Source organism: Mustela erminea, chromosome 14 (genome assembly GCF_009829155.1).
Source record: "Mustela erminea isolate mMusErm1 chromosome 14, mMusErm1.Pri, whole genome shotgun sequence".
Classification (NCBI taxonomy): domain Eukaryota; kingdom Metazoa; phylum Chordata; class Mammalia; order Carnivora; family Mustelidae; genus Mustela; species Mustela erminea.
In genome coordinates this window covers 48198-68091 of record NC_045627.1, presented here as the reverse complement: position 1 = coordinate 68091, position 19894 = coordinate 48198, and the positions used below count along the sequence as shown (strand labels likewise).

Below are 19894 nucleotides of genomic sequence, written 5' to 3'. Positions count from 1 at the left end.
TAGTCTTGTCCACACTGGCCTCCAGGACATAACAGACACTTGCTCTGCCTCAAGGTCTTTGCGCCTGCTGTTTCCCCTTCAGAACACTTTCCTCTCAAATACTAGTCATTCTCTCACCTCCCTCAGGTCTTGGAAATGTCGCCATGAAGCATTCCCTGACCCCTTCTAAAGGGACTGGGGCTCTGTCCATGTATCCTGGTAAGGCAAGCAGGGTGTGGTTGAAGAGAAACTTCCGGGTCCTCTGAGCTGGGATTAGGCTGCCAGTGGAGGCCAAGGACGGTGAGCTGGGTATCAGCAGCAGTAATTTTAGCTGCTCTCTTCACAGCAAAGTGGTTGAATGTTCGGTGGATACGAGAGGCAAGGCCTGGCCACAGAGGCACCATGGGGAATGAGGGTGACAGGCCCATCCTTTCCTAGATGACCAGGAGCCCTTCACCCTTGAGGCTTAAGGGCGGAAGCAGGATGACATCTGGTCTCTCAGAATGCTCCTGCCATCAGCGCCACATTCCCTGGGGTAAGGGCCACGTCCTGGTGGTGTGATGAGAAGGCTGACCGCAATATACCACACAGGCACTCCCTAGCCCTCAGGGACGGAGACATCTGAGCCTTGCTGGCCTTGCTGATAAAGCTGGCGAGGCTCATGGCCTAATCCCTTCCATCACCTTTAGAGATCTCGGACACTGACCCCACATGTGCCCATGGATTCTCATTCAGGATTCAAGTAGCCTGGAAAGAAAAGCAGTACTTTCACACATAAGGAAACTGAGGCTCAGATCTAGTGACCTACCCATCATTACACTCTAAGTGCTTCTCTGGGCCCCCGTGTTTGGCTCCAAGAACAGCATTCCTGCCAGGGACACACGTGGGCCACCAGCACACGATCCACTACAGACCTAGAGTCGGAGAGGGCTTATGTCAGACTGTGACCCCCAACTCTCAAAACCCCATATTCAGGAAGCGTTTAACGTTGGTCAGGGACGTTTCCCCAAACACCTCTGGTGGCCGCCATGACGCTTCCCAACCAGGCTGCTTTTGATGCAGCTAAGCTTTTATTCACTCCCACTGACATTCCTTGGTAGAAAAAGCAAGTGCAGTTATATCCATAGGTCAGAATTTATTTCATACCACCTCACTTACAGCATTTTCAAGGTCAACATTCTACTCAACATCATTTACACTTGAAAACAGAGATGCACAACTTGGTAAGGCACCAGGTTACGACAGCCTGGGAAGAAGACCTTGCCTTCGTTTTGGCTCATGTCATACCTGGATGGCTTCTCCTGAAGTCTGTCAAGCACAGAGAATAATATTGCAAAAGGCTCATTGCCACATACATGGTAAAAAGTGATAAAACAGGTTGGGAGTCTATTGGTTTTTTCAATTATGACTGGCCTACACTGTAGGAGGTGAGCTACAGTGGCGTTTCCTAAAGCACCACTCATAAAATTGTCTGAAAAACCAAGCTGCAAGTTTAACAGTGTTTGCACCTTGAAGTGAATCAACTTCATGTTTAACTCAAGCACATACTTTTAAGAACTTTTCTGCCCAATCACACAAAGAAAGATAAATGGAGGAAAGCCTCAAGTACAACCAATCATACCTTTACTAGTCTATAAAATGCAGCAACATGCTAAAAATGGCTGTGTTTAAAGGTCAACCCTCTAGATTTTTTGCGCTAATGGTACAGGGTTCTATCGAGTTGGGTTAAAAATAAGCCACTTAAGTAAAGCTTAACATAGGCATGTTCCCTGCCAGCTTTCCCCCAGTGGCCCACCCCACGGGGGGACCAAGAGCAGCCCCATATGCTGTCGCGTGCATGAAATGTCTTTCAAGTCTTGTGTTCTATCTTAAAAATTAATTTGCATGGTACTCCATGACCTTTGCTTAAATACAAAAGTACTATTTAAAATTACTCACCCAGTAGCTCTCCCGCCACTCCTAATCGCTGCACCCAGAGCAGGCAGAGCCCAGCCTGGGAAGCAGGTGAGCCGGGCAGCCCAGCTTAGCGTCTGTTTGGAGCATTTCGGCACATGACGTCATCTTACTCACTCAGGCTAGAACTAGACGCTTCGGGAAACTAGGACGGCTAGCCGAAGAAAAATAAATAGTGACCAATACAAGTATTTTTGTTTTTCAACAGAGAAACCAGTTAATTTTATTTACTAACAAAAATCAAAGAAGCCCCGAACTCAATCTTTTACTTCTTCTATAGGAAAACACAAATTCGCTTTTTTAAATATAAAAAAGACAACACAAGACCGACAGAAAGGTAAGACTTCTTCTATCCACCGGCTCTACGGAAGTTTCCCTAGTTGCCGAGTTGATTTTGGTAACTCTGCTTGACCCGGCGCAACCAGACGTTGTAAGTCACAGGTTAGGCCACCTTTTGGCATCTCAGAATCACAGCGGTCATGAAGTAAAGAAAAACTTACTCTGCTGATAGGGGACTTTTTTTCTCTGAAAGATGAAGCCCTAGAAACTGTCACCTTGAAGAACACAAATGTTTCACAAGTACATGGTTTCCCGGCTGTCCCCCAGCAAGGATGCAGCCAAGAAGGGGAGCTGTGGTCCCCCGCCCCCTGGGGGGCCCTCTGACTCCTAGCCCTGGTCTCTGCCAGGTCCCTCAAAGGCATCTGTGGCTTTACCTGGTGGTTTTAACAGGTTTCAAGAGACATTCAGGTTTAAAACAGGTTTTAAGAGATGTTCGTGTTTTAAGATGGTCTCAAAACTGTGTCAAGGTATACTTAAAATCATATCTGAAAGGGATACAATCAGAAAGAGATCTGTTCAAAAAAGTAAGAAAAAGAGGAAGCTGAGCTTCCCTCACATCTGTTTTTGTGGCTGGGTTTTTTTCATTAACTGTTTAAAAGTCTGAATCAGCAGCAAATACAGCCATATGCATGTGTGTGTGTGTGCGTGTGTGTGTGTGTGTGTACATTTCAGCTGACTTAAGGGGAAAAAAGTATACCTTGTCTCCTACAAATGCTTGCTGCAGGCCTTTCAAGCATGTCCACATCCCTGCAGGTGGGCTAAGTTAAACAGTATGGAAGTTTTAAGACAATTCCGATAGATGTTCCCTAGTGTTCTAACCACCAGGGATTCAGGCAGTTTGGTGCACGCACACGAACAAGCAAATATCACATTCTGATCTCAACACGAGTCACTCCCCACAGGAAACATAAGAGCTTCTAATACTTGCTTTACTCCACAAGGCATGTTGGCTATGTTAGTACGATGTCAACACGACTGGTCTAAGAATGAAAAATTCCAACGAACAACTTTTTCTTTCCGGTGTACCCAGTGCCAGAGTCCAGTAGCACATTCTCTGCAGGTTGATATTCAATTGGAAGCAATCAGGTATTCGCCTATGACAAAAGTGACTGGTTTGAGGTCTTGGAGGCAGAGGTCTCTCTTTTTTTTTCCCCCTCAGATTTTAGTTCCTTAAAAAAGTTTTTTAAAAGTGTGTGGAGTCTCAGAGCTAAGAGTGATTTTCACCATAGTTGGCCAGGGGCCGTAACGCACTCACAGGAAGGAGCCCTTGGTCAAGGGACGAGGGTTAACCACACCATTTTCTTCTTGTGTTCTTTGGTCCATTAAAACACAGCAAAAAAAAAAAAAAGATTTCATTCTTGACACCCAGATTGGAGGCATCTTTTTCAAATTAGATATAAATTAATGCAGAGGTCTAGAGCTCTATGTTTCCAGAGTTAACGAAAAATGCTCCACTGACTTCAAAAACATCTTGCGTAATTAATGATTAGCTCGTCCCTAAGCTCAAACACACAAGAATATCAAAGACAAGAGAGAAGACATAAATTGAGACTCCAGCTATGATACACACGCGTGCACACACACACATGCATACACACACGCATACACAGACGTGCGTGCGCACGTTGTCTCTACGGCTCCTACACGATGACAGGGGTCCTTCAGCTAATATAGCTTCTACCGCGGACGCCGTCTAAGTCCACCAGTCAGGCACCCGGCCGGCATCATACGAAACAGCAGTACTTTTTCCACCAGGACTTGGAGAGGTTTTTCATTTTGTCTGGAGTCCTGCTTTTGGACTTCTTTGGCTGCTGCTGAGTGTCCGAGTACTGGATGCCTGCGACGATGGCAGCATCAAAGACCTCCTTGAGGTTTTTCTGAGTCAAGGCTGAACACTCAATGTAAGAGGCAGCTTTGATTTCCTCAGCACACAGCTTGGCCGCCTCTTCGGGCACTGGCTTCTCTTTGCATTTGTCCAGCTCGATGAGGACCTTGACGTCTTCTCGGAGATCCGACTGAGTCCCCACGAGGATGATGGGGGCTTTGGGACAGTGGCATCGAATCTCTGGCACCCACTTCTCACTGACGTTCTGGAAGGAGGAGGGGCTCACCACACTGAAGCACAGAAGAAAGATGTCCGTGTTGGTGTAGCAAAGAGGCCTGAGTTTGTCGAACTCATCCTGCAACCAATCAGAGCAGCCGAGAGTTACCTCTTCAATCGAGTCTCATCGACAAAGAGACCACTTTACTGTTTTTTCTTGAAAGGGTCTGGCAGGTCCGATTATGGAGGGACAGGCCAGGGCCTCAGAAAGCGATGCTGCTGCTTACCTGTGCAGGGCTCCTGCACCGCCAGGCCCCCAAACCTGCCCCAGGCGTTCGACATTTGCACCAGTGCCACGGCCCTCTGGCAACTTACCACAGAAAAAGCAATGATAGTAGGTGAATTATGAAAATCAAATTTCCTTTCTCCAGGCTTCAGCTTAGAGTAACCCAGCTTTACTCTTCCAAATCTGGTATCTAGTTACTCTTCTAAAATCGAGGCAGCAGTCACAAGGATCCCCAAGTCTCAGTCTGACCCCAGAGATCCCCAGACTAACCCAGCTCTCTCTTGAAGAATCCAGCCCTGCCTGTCCTCATGGCAGCCTTGTCCCATCTGCACCACACACACTTAGGGCAGGCACAGGCCACTGAATGATGTCAATCAGACACAAGGACAGACCCAGAATTGGAGCTGACAACCTCTGATGGGCTTCTCCTTGGCAGTGCAGAGAGCCTATGCCTCTCAAAGTCACCTAAGACAATGTGACTTGCAATGTCACATTGGCTGACACATTCTCATTCTTGCTCGATATACCTCTTTGTTTTTGCTTGATCTCTTGTTCTCCCTCCTTTCTTCTTTTGTGAACTTCCTTTCCCTTCTTTTTTCCCCGCAAATAGCAGGGGCCTCCATGCAGCGTGCTTTGGGCTGATAAAGGACCCAAGAACGGGCATACCCACTCTACTCTGGGTATCGAGAACTGGATGGAATAATGACAGTTCATCCTAACAACGAAGCATCATTTTGCTAAATACCTGCCAAGGTCATCCACTCAACAGAGATGCATGCTGGCCTCTGGGCACCGTGTAGGCCCTGGGGATTTGGCCACAGACAGACAAACCTGTCCTCAGTCCCTGTAGGAATGTGTGTCTCCAAATCAGCATTTCTTCATAGTCGCCTACCATGACCCAATCATTGAACTGAAAGTTTTCACTCAACTCTCTCATAGGAAAATATTTACATCATCTCATCCCTATTTAAAATTTCTATCAGGGACTAGGGGGAACTGGTTGGCTCAGTCAGAAGACATACTATGCTTGATCTCAAGGTTGTGAGTTCAAGCCCTACATCAGGTACAAATATTATTTTTTAAAAAGTTAAAAAATAAAACTTTTAGGGGCACCTGGGTGGCTCAATGGGTTAAAGACTCTGCCTTTGGCTCAGGTCATGATCCCAGGGTCTTGGGATCCAGCCCCACATCAGGCTCTCTGCTCAGTGGGGAGCCTGCTTCCCCCTCTCTCTCTGCCTGCCTCTCTGCCTACTTGTGATCTCTGTCTGTCAAATAAATAAATAAAATCTTTAAAATTAAATAAGTAAAATAAAACTTTTAAAAAATAAAAAATGAATAAAGTAAAATATAATTTCTACCTGTGGGTGCCAGCCTCACACAAGTGTCCTATGACAGATATTTTCCTAATGGCATGAAAAAGTGGAATGTCATCCAGGTCTCAGAACACCGTTGGCATACTCTGATCGTTTACCAACTCCTAGTTACGTGCAGAGGATTCTGCATCTGTGGCTGTTCTGCAGGTATAAAGGAAACCTGGATCTGTTTTACTTGAAGGCACTTTCTTTCTTGGAGGCTCCGTTTTTCCACTGTACAGTAACAACAGACTAACAGCACTAAAGTCAACTAGCTCAAAGGCTCAGGTGTTTTGTCTATGCCACTTGTCAGACTTCGATGCACAATGGTTAAAAAGATAGTGCCAACTTTGTGCTGAAAGAATCAACACAGAAACTCCACCAGGTCAATGATGGCCCAGCAAAGAAGATCTTGCTATAAAACATTGCCTCTGTTCTCCGAGGCCTCAGAGAAGCACAAAACCGAGCCCTGCGGAAGGTCAACTCCCTCGGGCAGCAGCAGCTCACTGTTGGAAGCCAGTCACCCTTGGCCGTGCCCAGCGAGCTAGGGTTACATTACCAATAAAAAAAAAAGGCAAGCTCAGGGGCTGGGCCTTGTGACAGGGCTTTGGAAATCAGGCTCCCTGGACCTCTAAGATTCTGGCTAACGGGTTCAGGGAGCCCAGCAGAAATCAAGCCGTCCTCCTCACTGCCTGACCAGAAACCTTAGCTATTTGCTGAAATCAACACAGCAAGCACCTGCATGACAAGGCCCACTGGAATGTCCCCTCCAGGAGAGGTGTTCTGTGGCCCAGGGATTAGCAGGCACCTGCCAGGTCTGTGGGGACGACATACGGAATTCAGTCAGGGACAGGGCGTAGCAGACAAGCCACTGGATGGTAGTGCTGGTCAAGCTCCAATATGAGTTTTTGGTTTTTTTAGCATGGATTTTTCCAAGTGCCTCATGGGTCAAAAGGTGGAAGAATTTTCAGCTTCTCCTGGCAATGCCATAGTCACCTTCTCCTATTTCAGTGATGGTCCCCTTCTCTTATGCCAAAGGTATGTTCTCCAAGTCCTCAGTCTCTGATCTATTTTCACTTGAGTAAGACTGTGAGTCCAGTGTTAAAAACTCCTTTTAAAATTTTCTGGGCTCACCTACCTCCCTAACAAGAAAACCTAAAGGCACAAAAAGCAATTTCGTGTGTGTGTGTGTGTGTGTGTGTGTGTGTGTACACACACACACACATATGGAAGCTCGGAGCAATTTCTAGTTTATACACACACACACACATATATATGGAAGTTCAGAGCAAGAATATGGCTCTACTGGCTATATTTAAATATATATGTATATATAAACATATATACATATATATTTATATAAATATAAAAATAAAATAAATATAAATATATATAAATATAATATATAAACATATATAAGTATAAATATTTACATATATATATTTAAATATAGCCAGTAGAGCCATATTCTTGCTCTGATCTTCCATCTGAAATCTGCAATTGGGCCCCAGTGAGGACCACCTGTGCTCATGCTCCCCTGGAGCTGGAAACAAGTCACACAAGTCACTTTAAGCCCACAAGGCTATCCAGAGGACTGCCCGGAGACTGCCCGGAGGAGGAGGGTGTTTCACTGAGTGAGTCAACATTAGGGAAATATAGCAGGTGTCCAATCAAGTCCCTTAAAAGGCTGTTTATCAGATCTGGGCTAAGGAATAAGGAAGGTAGGAAAGAACTACTACTCTGACTGGCTTTGCTATTAGTCAAAATAAGTCCTAATGGATAGTTGGGGAGTAGAGGAAAAAAACAATCTTATCTTACCAGTTGTATACTTTTCACAGTTCTTGAAATTGGTTTATTCATTCATTACATAGTAAGGTATACTTTACTAATACAGCAGTTTACAAATACAGTAAAACTCAATGAGAACATCACCAGGAGGCCAGAAGAATAATTTCCAAATAAACTAAAACTTAACAACTTGCACCAAAGTCCTTTTATTCCCCTATTATAAACTTTTTTCATGGAAGTATCTCCAAAATTCTTCCTGTGCTTCCCAACTTTTAAACAGACCATCTTAAGGAAAAAATCGAACTCTGCCTCAATAATTCAGGATCATTTCCACAAAGTTTTTCTGGTGATAGTCCTATGCCCTTTCAAAATGGCCCAGTGGTTTTTCTCCCAGACCCTGTCCTGCACCCCAAGTCCACACTGCCTTCCTCCTTATGGCACTTCCCTGCTTTCTTTCACAAGTTCTACCAACTGGCTTATGTTCCCTACAAACTTTAAGTCTCCTGAGGGGCAGGCCAGGACATAAGGTGGCATTCCCCAGGACCCAGCACTCCATTACATGTCTGCATTATAAACCCTGATTAAGCCCTGCTCTGTGCCAGGCACCATGCAGGCCCTAGGCCTCGAAGCCCAAGTCAGGAAGCCATGTCTGTGACAGGAGTCAACCACTAACAGGGGAACCCCCATTCATGGGCAGGGTATGCACTGATCTGCCTGCTTCTCCTCTCAAGGGTCCCCAGGAACCATGCCTCCTGGGCTTCCGATCCACGGTCTTATTCTTGGGCTGCTCAGCTACCCCTTCTTGCATTAGCAGGAACACCTACATTTATTGACAGGGGACTCTGACCTCATTTCCAAGATCAGAAAGTCAGACACGTGGTAGGAAAAAGATTCTTACTTTATACAAAGCAGTTAAGTTTTCATAACAAATACCAGAACGGTATTCGGAAAGATTCCATATTAGAAGAGCGGTGTTCTTTTTAAGTTTTCCCTCCCACAGGCAGGAAGATACACAGTGTGTTTGCTTTTCTCTGCTGCCGCTGAAGGGGCGAGTGGAGATGCTCCGGGACAGAGGGGACAGGACACGCAAGGCCACCACTCACCGCCAAACCAGCACTGAGATGGGCACCAAAGCTGCCCAGTCTTGTGGCACCTTGAGTTCTGAGAAATAAACCTGTGAATTTGCTATCCCAGGGTAGGCAAGCCATCTGGATGAGACGCTTGGGAATCCTGGAAAGCCGGCTTCTTACACACAGACGGCCATGTGACAATGCCTCAGAAAGTGAGGTGGCTTCACGCGCCTACAGAGGGACCCTCCACATTTGCTCTAACTCTAGTGCGGACAGGAAAGACTCCATGCTGACCAACTGACAAACTCAAGACACGGCACCCTGGGTTCTCCCAGAGAACAAGGAAACCTCAGCGACCAGCACCGTGCCAGGGGACAATTGGCCGATGAGTCGTCCTTGAAGCTCGTCAGGGCACACCCCAGGACCCATCCCTCCCTGGGTGGGTCATCCAAGTGCCTGACCCTTGAGACAAGATTTGGAGAGACTGCGTCCAGGCTCATTCACTCCCCCGGCTCAGGGAGCTTCGACCACTCCTTCTCTGCTTCAAAGGAAGGGGGTGGCCCTAGTGATTCCAACCACGGCTTAGGGAGGGAAATAGTCACCCAGTGACATCAATCCATTTCTCTTGCAGGTGGACGGGGTGGGGGACAGGTGCCTGGATGGTGCAGTTGGCTGAGTGTCTGGCTCCTGATTTCAGCTCAGGGTCATGATCTCAGGGTTCTGGGATTGACCCCCATGTCCAGCTCCACGCTCACTGTGGGGTCTGCTTAAGATTCTCTCTCCCTCTCCCTCTGCCCCCCCCACCATGCTCTTTTTCTCTCTCTCTCTCTCTAAAATAAATAAATAAAATCTTTTTTAAAAAAACTCCATCTTTTTCTTGAGTAAATTTAATAGTTTTCTTGTTGACCTCTAATAAAATGATCCTATCACCAGCTTACTTTGAGAAATGAACACAAAGCATCATTGACACTCTTTAATAAAAACAAGGCAGTAATTAAGATCAGAAACTCCTTTAAGAACTCCTGATCTTGACCTTGTTGTCCCCCAGTCCTGACCATGCAAAGCTGAGCCAAAAGCTGCTTTAGGAGCTCAGAGCTCTCTCCCCCTGCCCACCACCCTCTGAGAAGGGCAGGGCTGGGACCACTTCATGAGGCTTTAGAACAACCCAGTTATGGATGGAGGTTATTCTGAGGCCTCTCAAAGGCCACTTCCCTTCCCAGCACTGAGCCATGATGAGCCACTAACCTGTCCAGCCGTGTCGCAGAGCTGGAGTCTCACAGGCCGCCCATCCACAGACACCACAGCTGAAAAACAAGACAAAAATAAGGATCAGGGGGTGTCTTTTAACCCCTTTCAGGAAAATAATGGTTTCAGCTGCAACTACCCTTCAGCTATTCTGGGTCCCCTCATGAATTAAAGACTTGCCTAAAACAAGGAGACCCCCATGGAGGCATTTTTGTTTACAAACCCTCCAGGACTAGCAATTCACTGCCTGGCTAGGGTTGAAGCTGCAATCCCTGAGCCGTTTGAGGGCGCACCCTAGAAAGGCCTGCCCTTTTTGCTCAGCCCCAGAAGATTTATTTTCCTATCACACTTGTTTCAAAAAGCCTAAAAACAACACTGGGGGGTGTAAATAGGAACCAATCTTGCCGTTTTAACTCAGTGGAAAACCTCACAAATAATTCTGTTTTCCCTTGGGAAACGTTCCAAGACTTCATGGTTTATCATAAAATTGTAGCTTGTTTTGAGAACATGAGCAAACACAGGCTGCCTGCATTGTCCTGTTTATAGAAGAGGGCACTGCTTATCTCACAGTGTCAGCTCAAAGGAAGGATTAACACAGAAAAGAAAAGAAAGCCTGCCCACCTTTCCACTGGGATGGGGTAAGGGGCAGAGGCCTGCATCTGGGCACAGCCTGGAGGTTTCTAGTTGAATTAATCACGCAGGTGGGTCTCAGCACAACTTTCTAAGTGGCTTTTAATATTTACACTAGTCAGCTGGGAGGGGAAAAAAAAAAACTGCGTGGAAACCCATTAGTGTAGCAGTTTCATGAAGGGTACCTTAGACACAGTGGAAGAAAGCAAGCCCTTGCCATGGGATTTTCGAGGTCAAGAAGTTGGGTTTTTGTTTTTGTTTTGGTTTTGGTTCTTTAAGAGCAAGACAGAGTGCTTCGCATTAGCCTCTGTGGGTTTTAACTTTAGGAAATTTCAAAAAGACCTGAAAAATCCTTTATCTTTGTTTCCACCAACCAAAAAACAACAGCACACCATACATAAGAGCTGTAAACAGCTCAGAGAGTCTTGGAAAAGACAGTAAGAATCAGAAACGGAGCCAAAGGGGGACATGGAAGTGGGAGCACGGGAGGGGGACCCAGAAGAAATCGCGTGTACTCTCCAGCTGGAATCCAAACCTGAGCCCTGGGTGCTGTTCTCACTAAATCAACTATTTCCTGCCCTCTCTGTGGCTCTTCAAAGCGGAGACGCCCCCTGTGAGGGAAGCCACGGAAAGGAAAAGCACTGGCTCTCGGGGGCCCCAGGTAATGGCACCTGCGGGGCACCTTCCCACTGAAACTCGGCAGCGGCGCCAGCAACGACGACCTGACGAAACTTTCCTACGCAGCCCACTGACCGGGCCACCTGAACTCCACCTGATTGTTACTAAATTGCCGTCTCGTTTCTTTCCGCACAGGCTCTGGTCTCCCGTCCCCCGCGCCCTCCGCCGGGCTCCGGTCCCGGGATTCCCGTTGCCCCGCGCTCCCTCGTGTGGCCCCGCGCGCGCCCCGTCCCCGAGGCTCGGGAAAGGTCCTGCGCTCCGCGCCGGGTCCGCGTCCCACAGCCGGAACCCGGCCCACCCCGCAGCCTCCTCGGGGACCCGCGACCCCCGCGCCGCGCTCCCTCCTCGCGGCGCCCCGGCCCTCGGCACCGCGCCGGCCGACTCTGCGGCCACGCGCCCCCGCGCCGGGAGCGCCACCCGGCCCGGCTCACCCGAGAAGTTGTCGAAGGCGGTGGGGATGTACTCGGTGGGGTAGCCGTTGGTGGTGTAGCTCACCACCAGGCTGGTCTTGCCCACAGCGCCGTCGCCGACGAGCACGCACTTGACGCCGCGCCCCTCGGCACCGCCCGCGCGCCCCCGGCCCCCAGGCGCCCCGGGCCCGCGCCCCCCGCGCGCCCCGCGCTCCCGGCGCGGCGGAACGGGCGGCGCCTCGCAGCTGCCGGGGAATGCGGGGTCCCTCTGCTGCGGGGGCATCGGGGCGCGCGCTCGGGCGTGCAGGCGCGGGCGAGCAGGGCCCGACCCCACCGCCCCTCCGTCCCGGAGCCCTCCGGGAGGGAAGAGCTGTCACCGGGCGCTGTGGCCGCGGGCCGGGACCCCGAGAGCCGCGCTTCCAGGCCGCACGCTCCCAGACAAAGGCGGTCGGGGACGGTCGCGGCTCCGGGTTCGGGCGGCGCCACCTGGCTCTGCTCCGCGCGGTCAGAGGACTGCGGGCCGAGCGCCGTGGAGCTCGAGCGCTCGGTCTCCTCCCGGCTTCCCGGCGACACGACGCGTGGGGGGCGGGCGGGGAGGGGAAAGAGGCGGGGCCGGCCGGTCCGCTCCGTCCCCGCGCCGAGGCCACAGCGCCCCCAGCCTGCGCGCCGGGCCCCTGCACCCCCGGGCGGGAGGCGGTGCTACGCGGGGCTAGAGGGGAGCGCGGACGGCGGCTGCGGGCCGTCGCAAGGGCAGCGGACGCCCGCTCCGGGGAAGGACCCCGAACACCCGTCCTGGGGCGCGGCGCGTGGAGGAGCTGGGTGGCCGAGGGCGGCATCCCCACCCCCACCCCCGGCGCCGGGACCGACTCCACCGCCAGTTCCGCCTTGTTGCGCCCACGCGGGCAGGGAAGCCTGAGCTTCCTCCTGCTCCCCTCGCTCCCCGCCTCCTCTTCTCGGTAGCAGCCTGTGCTCCGGGGCCCCTTGCTGACCACAGTGCTCCACCCAAGGGGAAACGAAGTGTCCTGGGGACGTGTCTGCAGGAGACTGAATTAAAAGGCAACTTTTAAAGTCTGCCTACAGCCCGTCCTGTGATTTTTCTGCTAAAATAATTTATCTGCTATCATCTGGGAGCACAATGATGTCAGGTCCAGTGTTAATTCTCGTGTGGTTTGCCATGAGCCAGCAAATTAATTTATAGAACAAATTTCTTCTTTTCCTTAAATAAATTTGGTGACATTAATATTAATGGAGCGGGGTCGGGGATTCCATTTACTTCTGACTTCCTCCTCTCTGCCTTCCTCCTACATTTAGCAAACAGTCCATTCAGAAGACAGTGAAGCCTCTCTAGGTCTAGTTGGTCTCCTCGGGGTTCACAGTGTGGTTTGAGAAGCAGCACATATTACTAACTTGAATACTAATGCTACAACAACAGTAGCAGTAACAGCAATAGCCAATACATCTTGAGCCTTTATGGGCCAGACACTTTGCTGTAAGCACTCTGCCTGAACTAATTCCTCTTATCTTAACATTACTTATATCCATTTTGCAGATGAGAAAATCTCAGGCACGGACAAATTGAAAAAGTGCTCAGGGTTCACCAACACATAAAGTGGCAGTGACAAGATGCAAACCCAAGTAGTCTAGCTCCAGAGATCCAGTTCTTTTTTTTCTTTTCTTTTCTTTTTTCTTCCAGTTTTTAATTTAAATTCCAGTTAGTTAACATACAGTGTAAAAAAAAAAAACACACATACAGTGTAATATTACTTTCAGATGTAGAATTTAGTGATCAGAGAGACTAAGCTCTTAACTGATTTCCTGAAAGCAAAAATAAGCTGGTGTGATAAACTCAGTCTTGGAAGTATGACCACGTGGGAATGGGGAAGTCAATTTATCAAGAGGCTAGGTACATGAACTCAGGGCCCCTCACTTGCAGAGAGCCCCTTCCAAGGCCCTAAGGGCCCTGGCAATGTGAATTGTAAATTTTGCAAAATAACATTTTTAAAATATTTTTCGTTTATTTATTTGAGAGAGCAAGAGCAGGAGCAACAGAGAAGAACAGAGGGGGAGGGAGAAGCAGACTCCCAAAGGGATCTGCTTTCTGGGATCCCAAATCCGGGCTCCAAAGGACCCTGAGATCATGACCTGAGCTAAAGGCAGACGCTTAACTGACTGAACCACATGGGTGCCCCAAAATAACATATTTTGATCACTACCAGTTAAGTCCATTGTCTCAACTCTAACTCCCCATTATACTGAGCAGCTTTGAAGTGGCTGTGAACTTTTTAATCAAGGAAAGTGAAGTTGGAGACACATTTTGTTTGTAATTAATGGACACAGAGCCAGGATGAGGGTGAGGTAAGGGAAGTACCAAGGGAGCAAAATTTAGGGAGGCCAACCTTGCATTTGCATGACCTTAAAAATGGGTATCCCTTTATGTTTTAGCCCTCAGGCACCTGGCTAGCTCTGACCCTATGGGATGTATTTATGTGGTTTGATAGTGCCTATTTATAACGTTATTCCTAGCCGTCCAGCAGTACAAAGGGCTACCAATGACACACCTACACCGTCTGTCGGGTTGGTGTCCACCTGAACAGTCCTCCCTTCCCCATCACTGGTAGCATTCCAGTAGCAAAGGAGTATCAACAGGTTTTGAGATGGACAGAGCTAGAAGCTAGTCTGTGGCAATTTTTTACATCATAAAACACCGTCTTGGGAGTGTTGAGTCCTAAAGAGCCTTTGAATCTCTCCACTACACCCCATCAAAATGGGAGTTCTCTCCTATCAGGAATGTACTCTAAATGCAGCACAGATGATTACAAATGCATCATACCTTTCTGGAGGAAATCACATTAAATAGAAGAGATAGGATTTCCTATGTCTGTGAGGACAAAAACCTGTACTGGGATCGCAAACAGCAAGTTCACCTGCAACGTGTAGTACATTCCCATTCCTCTCGTGGAAGATATATCACCTAATTACAAAAGTGAAGGGTATGCTGGTAGTGGGGAAAAGGGGAGATGTTGCTCAAGGGGCACAAAGTTTCAGTTACACAAGATAAGTTAAGTTCCACAGATCTCCTGTACAACTATGTAACTATAATTAACAACATTGTATCATATACTTGAAATCTGCTAAGAGGGTAGAGCTTCAATTTCTCACCACAGGCACCACACCAGGGTAACTGTGTGAGATGATGAATGATGTTAATTGCCTTGATGGGGGTGAATATTTCACAATGTATCTATGTATCAAATTATCAGGTTGTATACCTTAGATATACACAATTTTTAATTGTTAACTCTACCTCAGTAAAATTGGAAGAAAAGGATATGCAGCTAAAAAATGTTGGAAAACAGTGTGGGGAGGTATGTCAGACAGTTTATTAAAATGTTTTCTTGTGAGGGGCACCTGGGTGGCTCAGTGGGTTAAAGCCTCTGCCTTTGGCTCAGGCCATGATCCCAGGGTCCTGGGATCAAGCCCCACATCGGGGTCTCTGCTTGGCAGGGAGCCTGCTTCCCTTCCTCCCTCTCTGCCTAGTTATAATCTCTGTCTGTCAAATAAATAAATAAATAATCTTTAAAAAAATGTTTTCTTGTGGATTTTTCTTGAAGTTTATGGTATATGTTGACCTTTTAAGATTTATAGTTTGTGATGCATTTCTCTTTTCAAATAAATATTTATTTTTATACCTAATTTTCTAATAGGTTATTTTTTCTCTAAAGAAGGCCCTCAAATTTAGTAAGATTTAGGCTATACAAAATTTTGCTCTACCCCTACATCTGGCCATATGTTAGTTTTTGTATCCTATAGCCCTTTAAAAAAAAAAAAAAGGTTTTATTCAATTTATTTAAACTGAAAAAAAATTCACCCATTTCTCCCAACCCACCCCACCCCCACCTCTTGCAACCACCAATCTGTTCTCTGTATCTGTGAACTTGTTTGTTTTTTGTTTGTTTGGGTTTGTTTGTTTGTTTGTTTAGATTCCACATCTAAGTGAGATCACACAATATTTGTCTTTCACTGTCTGACTTATTTCACTTAGCAAAATGCCCTCTAAGTCCACCCATGCTGTCACAAATGACAAGATTTCGTTCTTTCTGACCGCTGAGTAATATTTCATTGTGTGTATATATGACACATTTTCTTTTTTTTTTTTTTTTTAAGATTTTACGTATTTATTTGACAGAGAGAAATCACAAGTAGATGGAGAGGCAGGCAGAGAGAGAGAGGGAAGCAGGCTCCCTGCAGAGCAGAGAGCCCGATGTGGGACTCGATCCCAGGACCCTGAGATCATGACCTGAGCCGAAGGCAGCGGCTTAACCCACTGAGCCACCCAGGCGCCCCGATATGACACATTTTCTTTATCCATTCACTCACCAAGGGACACCTAACTTGCTTCCATGTCTCAATTATTATAAATAATGCCACAATGAATATGGAGACACAGTTATCTTTTTGCACTAGTGTTTTCATTTTCTTTGGATAAACACTCACCAGTAAGATTGCCGGATATATGGAAGTTCTATAATTTTTTGAGGGAACTCTGTATTGATTTCATAATGGCTGCACCAAGGCAGCTCCTTCCAAGTGGTGACTCAAGGATCCAATGTGCTTGCATCTTATAACTTTACCAACTTTGCCAGAACTTTGCCAACTTTGCATTTTATAACTTTGCCATCTTATAACTTTGCCATGGGGACACATGGTTCCCAGGAAAGACAATAAGGAGGGTCATGGGCCAACTATTGAGTGCTTTGTCTTGGATTCAACTCCCAGAGCTTACAGCTCCCCGTTTGTACCATGCATTTCTGGGCATGTACCCGTGCATGCAATAGCCATTTTATAAGAACTCAAAACTGGAAACAATCTAAGTGTTAAAACAGTAAAATGGATGAGTTAATTTTGGAATTTATGTTACACTATTCAGCCAAGAAAATGAATGAACTGCAGATAAATACAACACTAACAAACCTCACTAACATAATGAGGAGTGAAAGAAGCCAGATACAAAAAAGCATAAACTATCTGATTTGATGTATAAAAGGTTAAAAGCAAGAAAAACTAAACAGTACTAGATGTCAGGGTAATTGAGGATTATTGTTACATTTGGGAAGGAGAAGGGCCATAGGGGTTTCTGATGTTCAGGTATGTTCTGAGTGGTGGTTACACAGGTGTTCACTTTACAGTAATTAATTATACCATTTATTTGTTTTATTCCCTTTAATGTATTTCATTATATTATAATGATTGAAAATATTCAAACCTGAGACGCCCGGGGTGGCTCAGATGGTTATCTGCCTTCTGCTCAGGTCATGATCTCTGAGTCCTGGAGTTGAGTCCCACATCAGATTCCCTGCTCTGAGCCCTGCTTTGCAGGGAGTCTGCTTCTCCCTCTCACTCTGCCTCTCCCCCTGCTTGTGCTCTCTCTCTCTCTCTCTCTCTCTCTCTCTCTGTATCTTTCTCAAATGAATAAACAGAATCTTAAAAATATATATATTCACACCTACAAATTGTATTAAATAAGACTGACAGTTATTTGCATTTTCAAAAACTGTTTGCTTTAGCCTGGCACGGTGCTTCTACATATCGTAGACCTTTTGAATGAAATAGCAAACTCTTATAGGAAAATTTCAATGTGGTTTGATTGGCCGAAACCCTATTTATACAAAACTTTTGCACATAGCATGAAGTACTACTGTACATTATTTACATCCCTAATAGTTATTTTTAATAAAGGCGTCATCTTCTACCAGTGCTGTTTGTGGGTGTTTTTGTATTTTTAACAAACTGAACTGGTCCAGCAGGATTGTTGTGAAAGAGGTGAATGGCATTTTATAGACATAAGTTCCTGGAGGGAAATGAGAGCACCAGGAAGGGCTAGAGGGATGACAGGCAACTTGGCACCAAGAGCTTCCTAGAGAAGAAAGGCTGGAATAGCCACCCGTGTCCTAAACAGATGCCATGCAAGGCAGGCTGAGATATGCCACAGGCACCTTTCCCCCCACTTGGTCTTGGTTTCTCTTCCTCCTTAAATCCCCCAGTTCTGGGTCTTCCCAGCTGTTGCAACTCTGCCATTGATGAGCAACACCAATTCCCTCAGACCTAGGGCAACATTCTGGATTTGCCCTCCCAGCTGTTCTGACCCTTTAGGTAGAAAAAGCCTCCTTCCCAGACCTTTGCAGCAACTGATACACTTCCACCTTGCCTCCACAAACACATATCACAGAGCCTCCCCAGGTCAAACATTTTCCAGCTGTCCAAATCCTTAGAAATGATAAGAACTCTTTAGAAACTCCTCTTAGCTATTGCAAAACCTTGACCTCCTCTAATTCTTTTTTCTTTTTTCTTTTTTATAAACATGTATTTTTATGACCTCCTCTAATTTTTTAGCCACCCCGAAGATAAGAACTGACCATGTCACCATTTCCCGACAAGTGTAATCACCCAGGCCAGCAATTCTGAAATAAAAGGACTGTCCTATTGTGAATTTAAAACTACTTTTTATCTATTCATTAAATTAATTCCATAAACATTGATTGAGTCCCTTTGTTAACTTAAGGACTTGATCAAATATTTTGATCAAGTATTATATGTGATACTATAATATATATTATATGTATGGTATATTAAATATTATATATCTTTAATATATGGTACATTATATTATATACTATATAAAATATATATTTTATACATCATATAAAATTATATATTATGTTTATTGTAATATATGATCAAATATTTTGTTTTAAAATTTTTTCTGTAATTCTAAAATTTCATTAATTCAGATGGCTTTCTAATCAGTCAAAATTGGAAAGTTTTAAGTCACATTAAAAATATTTTAGGGGTTGGGTCACCTGGGTGGCTCAGTGGATTAAAGTCCCTGCCTTTGGCTCAGGTCATGATCCCAGGGTCCTGGGATGGAGCCCCATATTAGGCTCTCTGCTCAGCGGGGAGCCTGCTTCCTCCTCTGTCTCTGCCTGCCTCTCTGCCTACTTGTGATCTCTGTCCATCATATAAATAAATAAAATTAAAAAAAAATATTTTAGGGGCATCTGGGTGGCTCAGTCAGTTAAACTTAGGACTTTGCCTCAGGCCATGATCTCAGGGTCCTGGAATGGAGCCCATCCATGGGCTCTGTGCTCAGTGAGGGGTCTACTTGTCCCTCTGACCCTCCCCTCCTGCTTGTGCTCCCTCCTCTCAAATAAATAAATATATTTTTTACAAAAATGTATTTTATAGAGTTATCCCTGTCTGGAGAGCCCTTTCCACTAATTAAATCTTTACCTAATTAAATCATAAGGTTCTTTGTAGGTACAGCTCAAGCTGTTGCTATAATTCTGGCCTCTGAGCTCACCACCTTGGGAAGAGCCTTCCTTGGTATTCTCATCCCTCACAGATAGCTCTTAGCTCCCACGGGGCTCCACAGACATGAAGGGCAAAGAGAGGTGCACAGTTTCACTGGGAAGGATTCCAAAGCTGACTCCCAGAGCTCTGCACCTGACCAAGCATAGCAGTGAACCGGATTTGGGGAGAACTAGGTGAGAAAGGCTTCTGGGCTCTTCCTTCTTAGGAATACAGACTGGGCCCAGTTGCTGTTGGGAATCTCCTTTCTATAGAATTTGAACTCTGCCCTTAGGGACTTGAGAATGCAGAGTGAATTCCTATCACATATCCTAAGGGAGTGCCTTCAAAGTCATCAATCTGAAATAACCCAAAAGATGGATAGGAGCAGCAGGAAGGATTTGACTGATTAAAAATATTAGTTTTCTTTTCCCTTAATCCTTATAATGGTAGTCCTGAGAGTTCAAAAGCAACTAAAATAAAATAAAATGAAATCAAATAAAATGCAGAGAAAGACTATCAAAGAAGAAGAGACTCAAAAACTACCAACCAAAAATGGGTAACTTTGCTTTGTTCCGGGAAAGGAAATGAAGGCAATCAATTTGGTTTGGTGGACTTTGGTCTCTATCTGCTGAATGCTTCCGTGTATCAAGGGGTATATTTAATGTCTAAAAGAATGGAGATCAACCTAGTGAAGGAAGAGCCTCCAAATCATACATATTTGATAGAAATAAAAACTTTACCTTATCTTCAGAGGGAACTTCAAAAACAACACCCAC

General features: G+C 46.2%; 1 protein-coding gene across 1 annotated transcript; it reads right to left on the bottom strand.

The window, feature by feature from the left end:
• Positions 1 to 3587: 3587 nt before the first annotated feature.
• Positions 3588 to 12361, bottom strand: RHOU (ras homolog family member U). Its single transcript, XM_032313081.1, has 3 exons — positions 11793 to 12361; positions 10054 to 10112; positions 3588 to 4451 (listed from the first exon to the last, which is right to left on the bottom strand). The coding sequence occupies exons 1-3, from the start codon at positions 12052 to 12054 to the stop codon at positions 3996 to 3998; spliced, it is 777 nt and encodes a 258-aa protein (XP_032168972.1). The 5' UTR covers positions 12055 to 12361; the 3' UTR covers positions 3588 to 3995.
• Positions 12362 to 19894: the final 7533 nt, after the last annotated feature.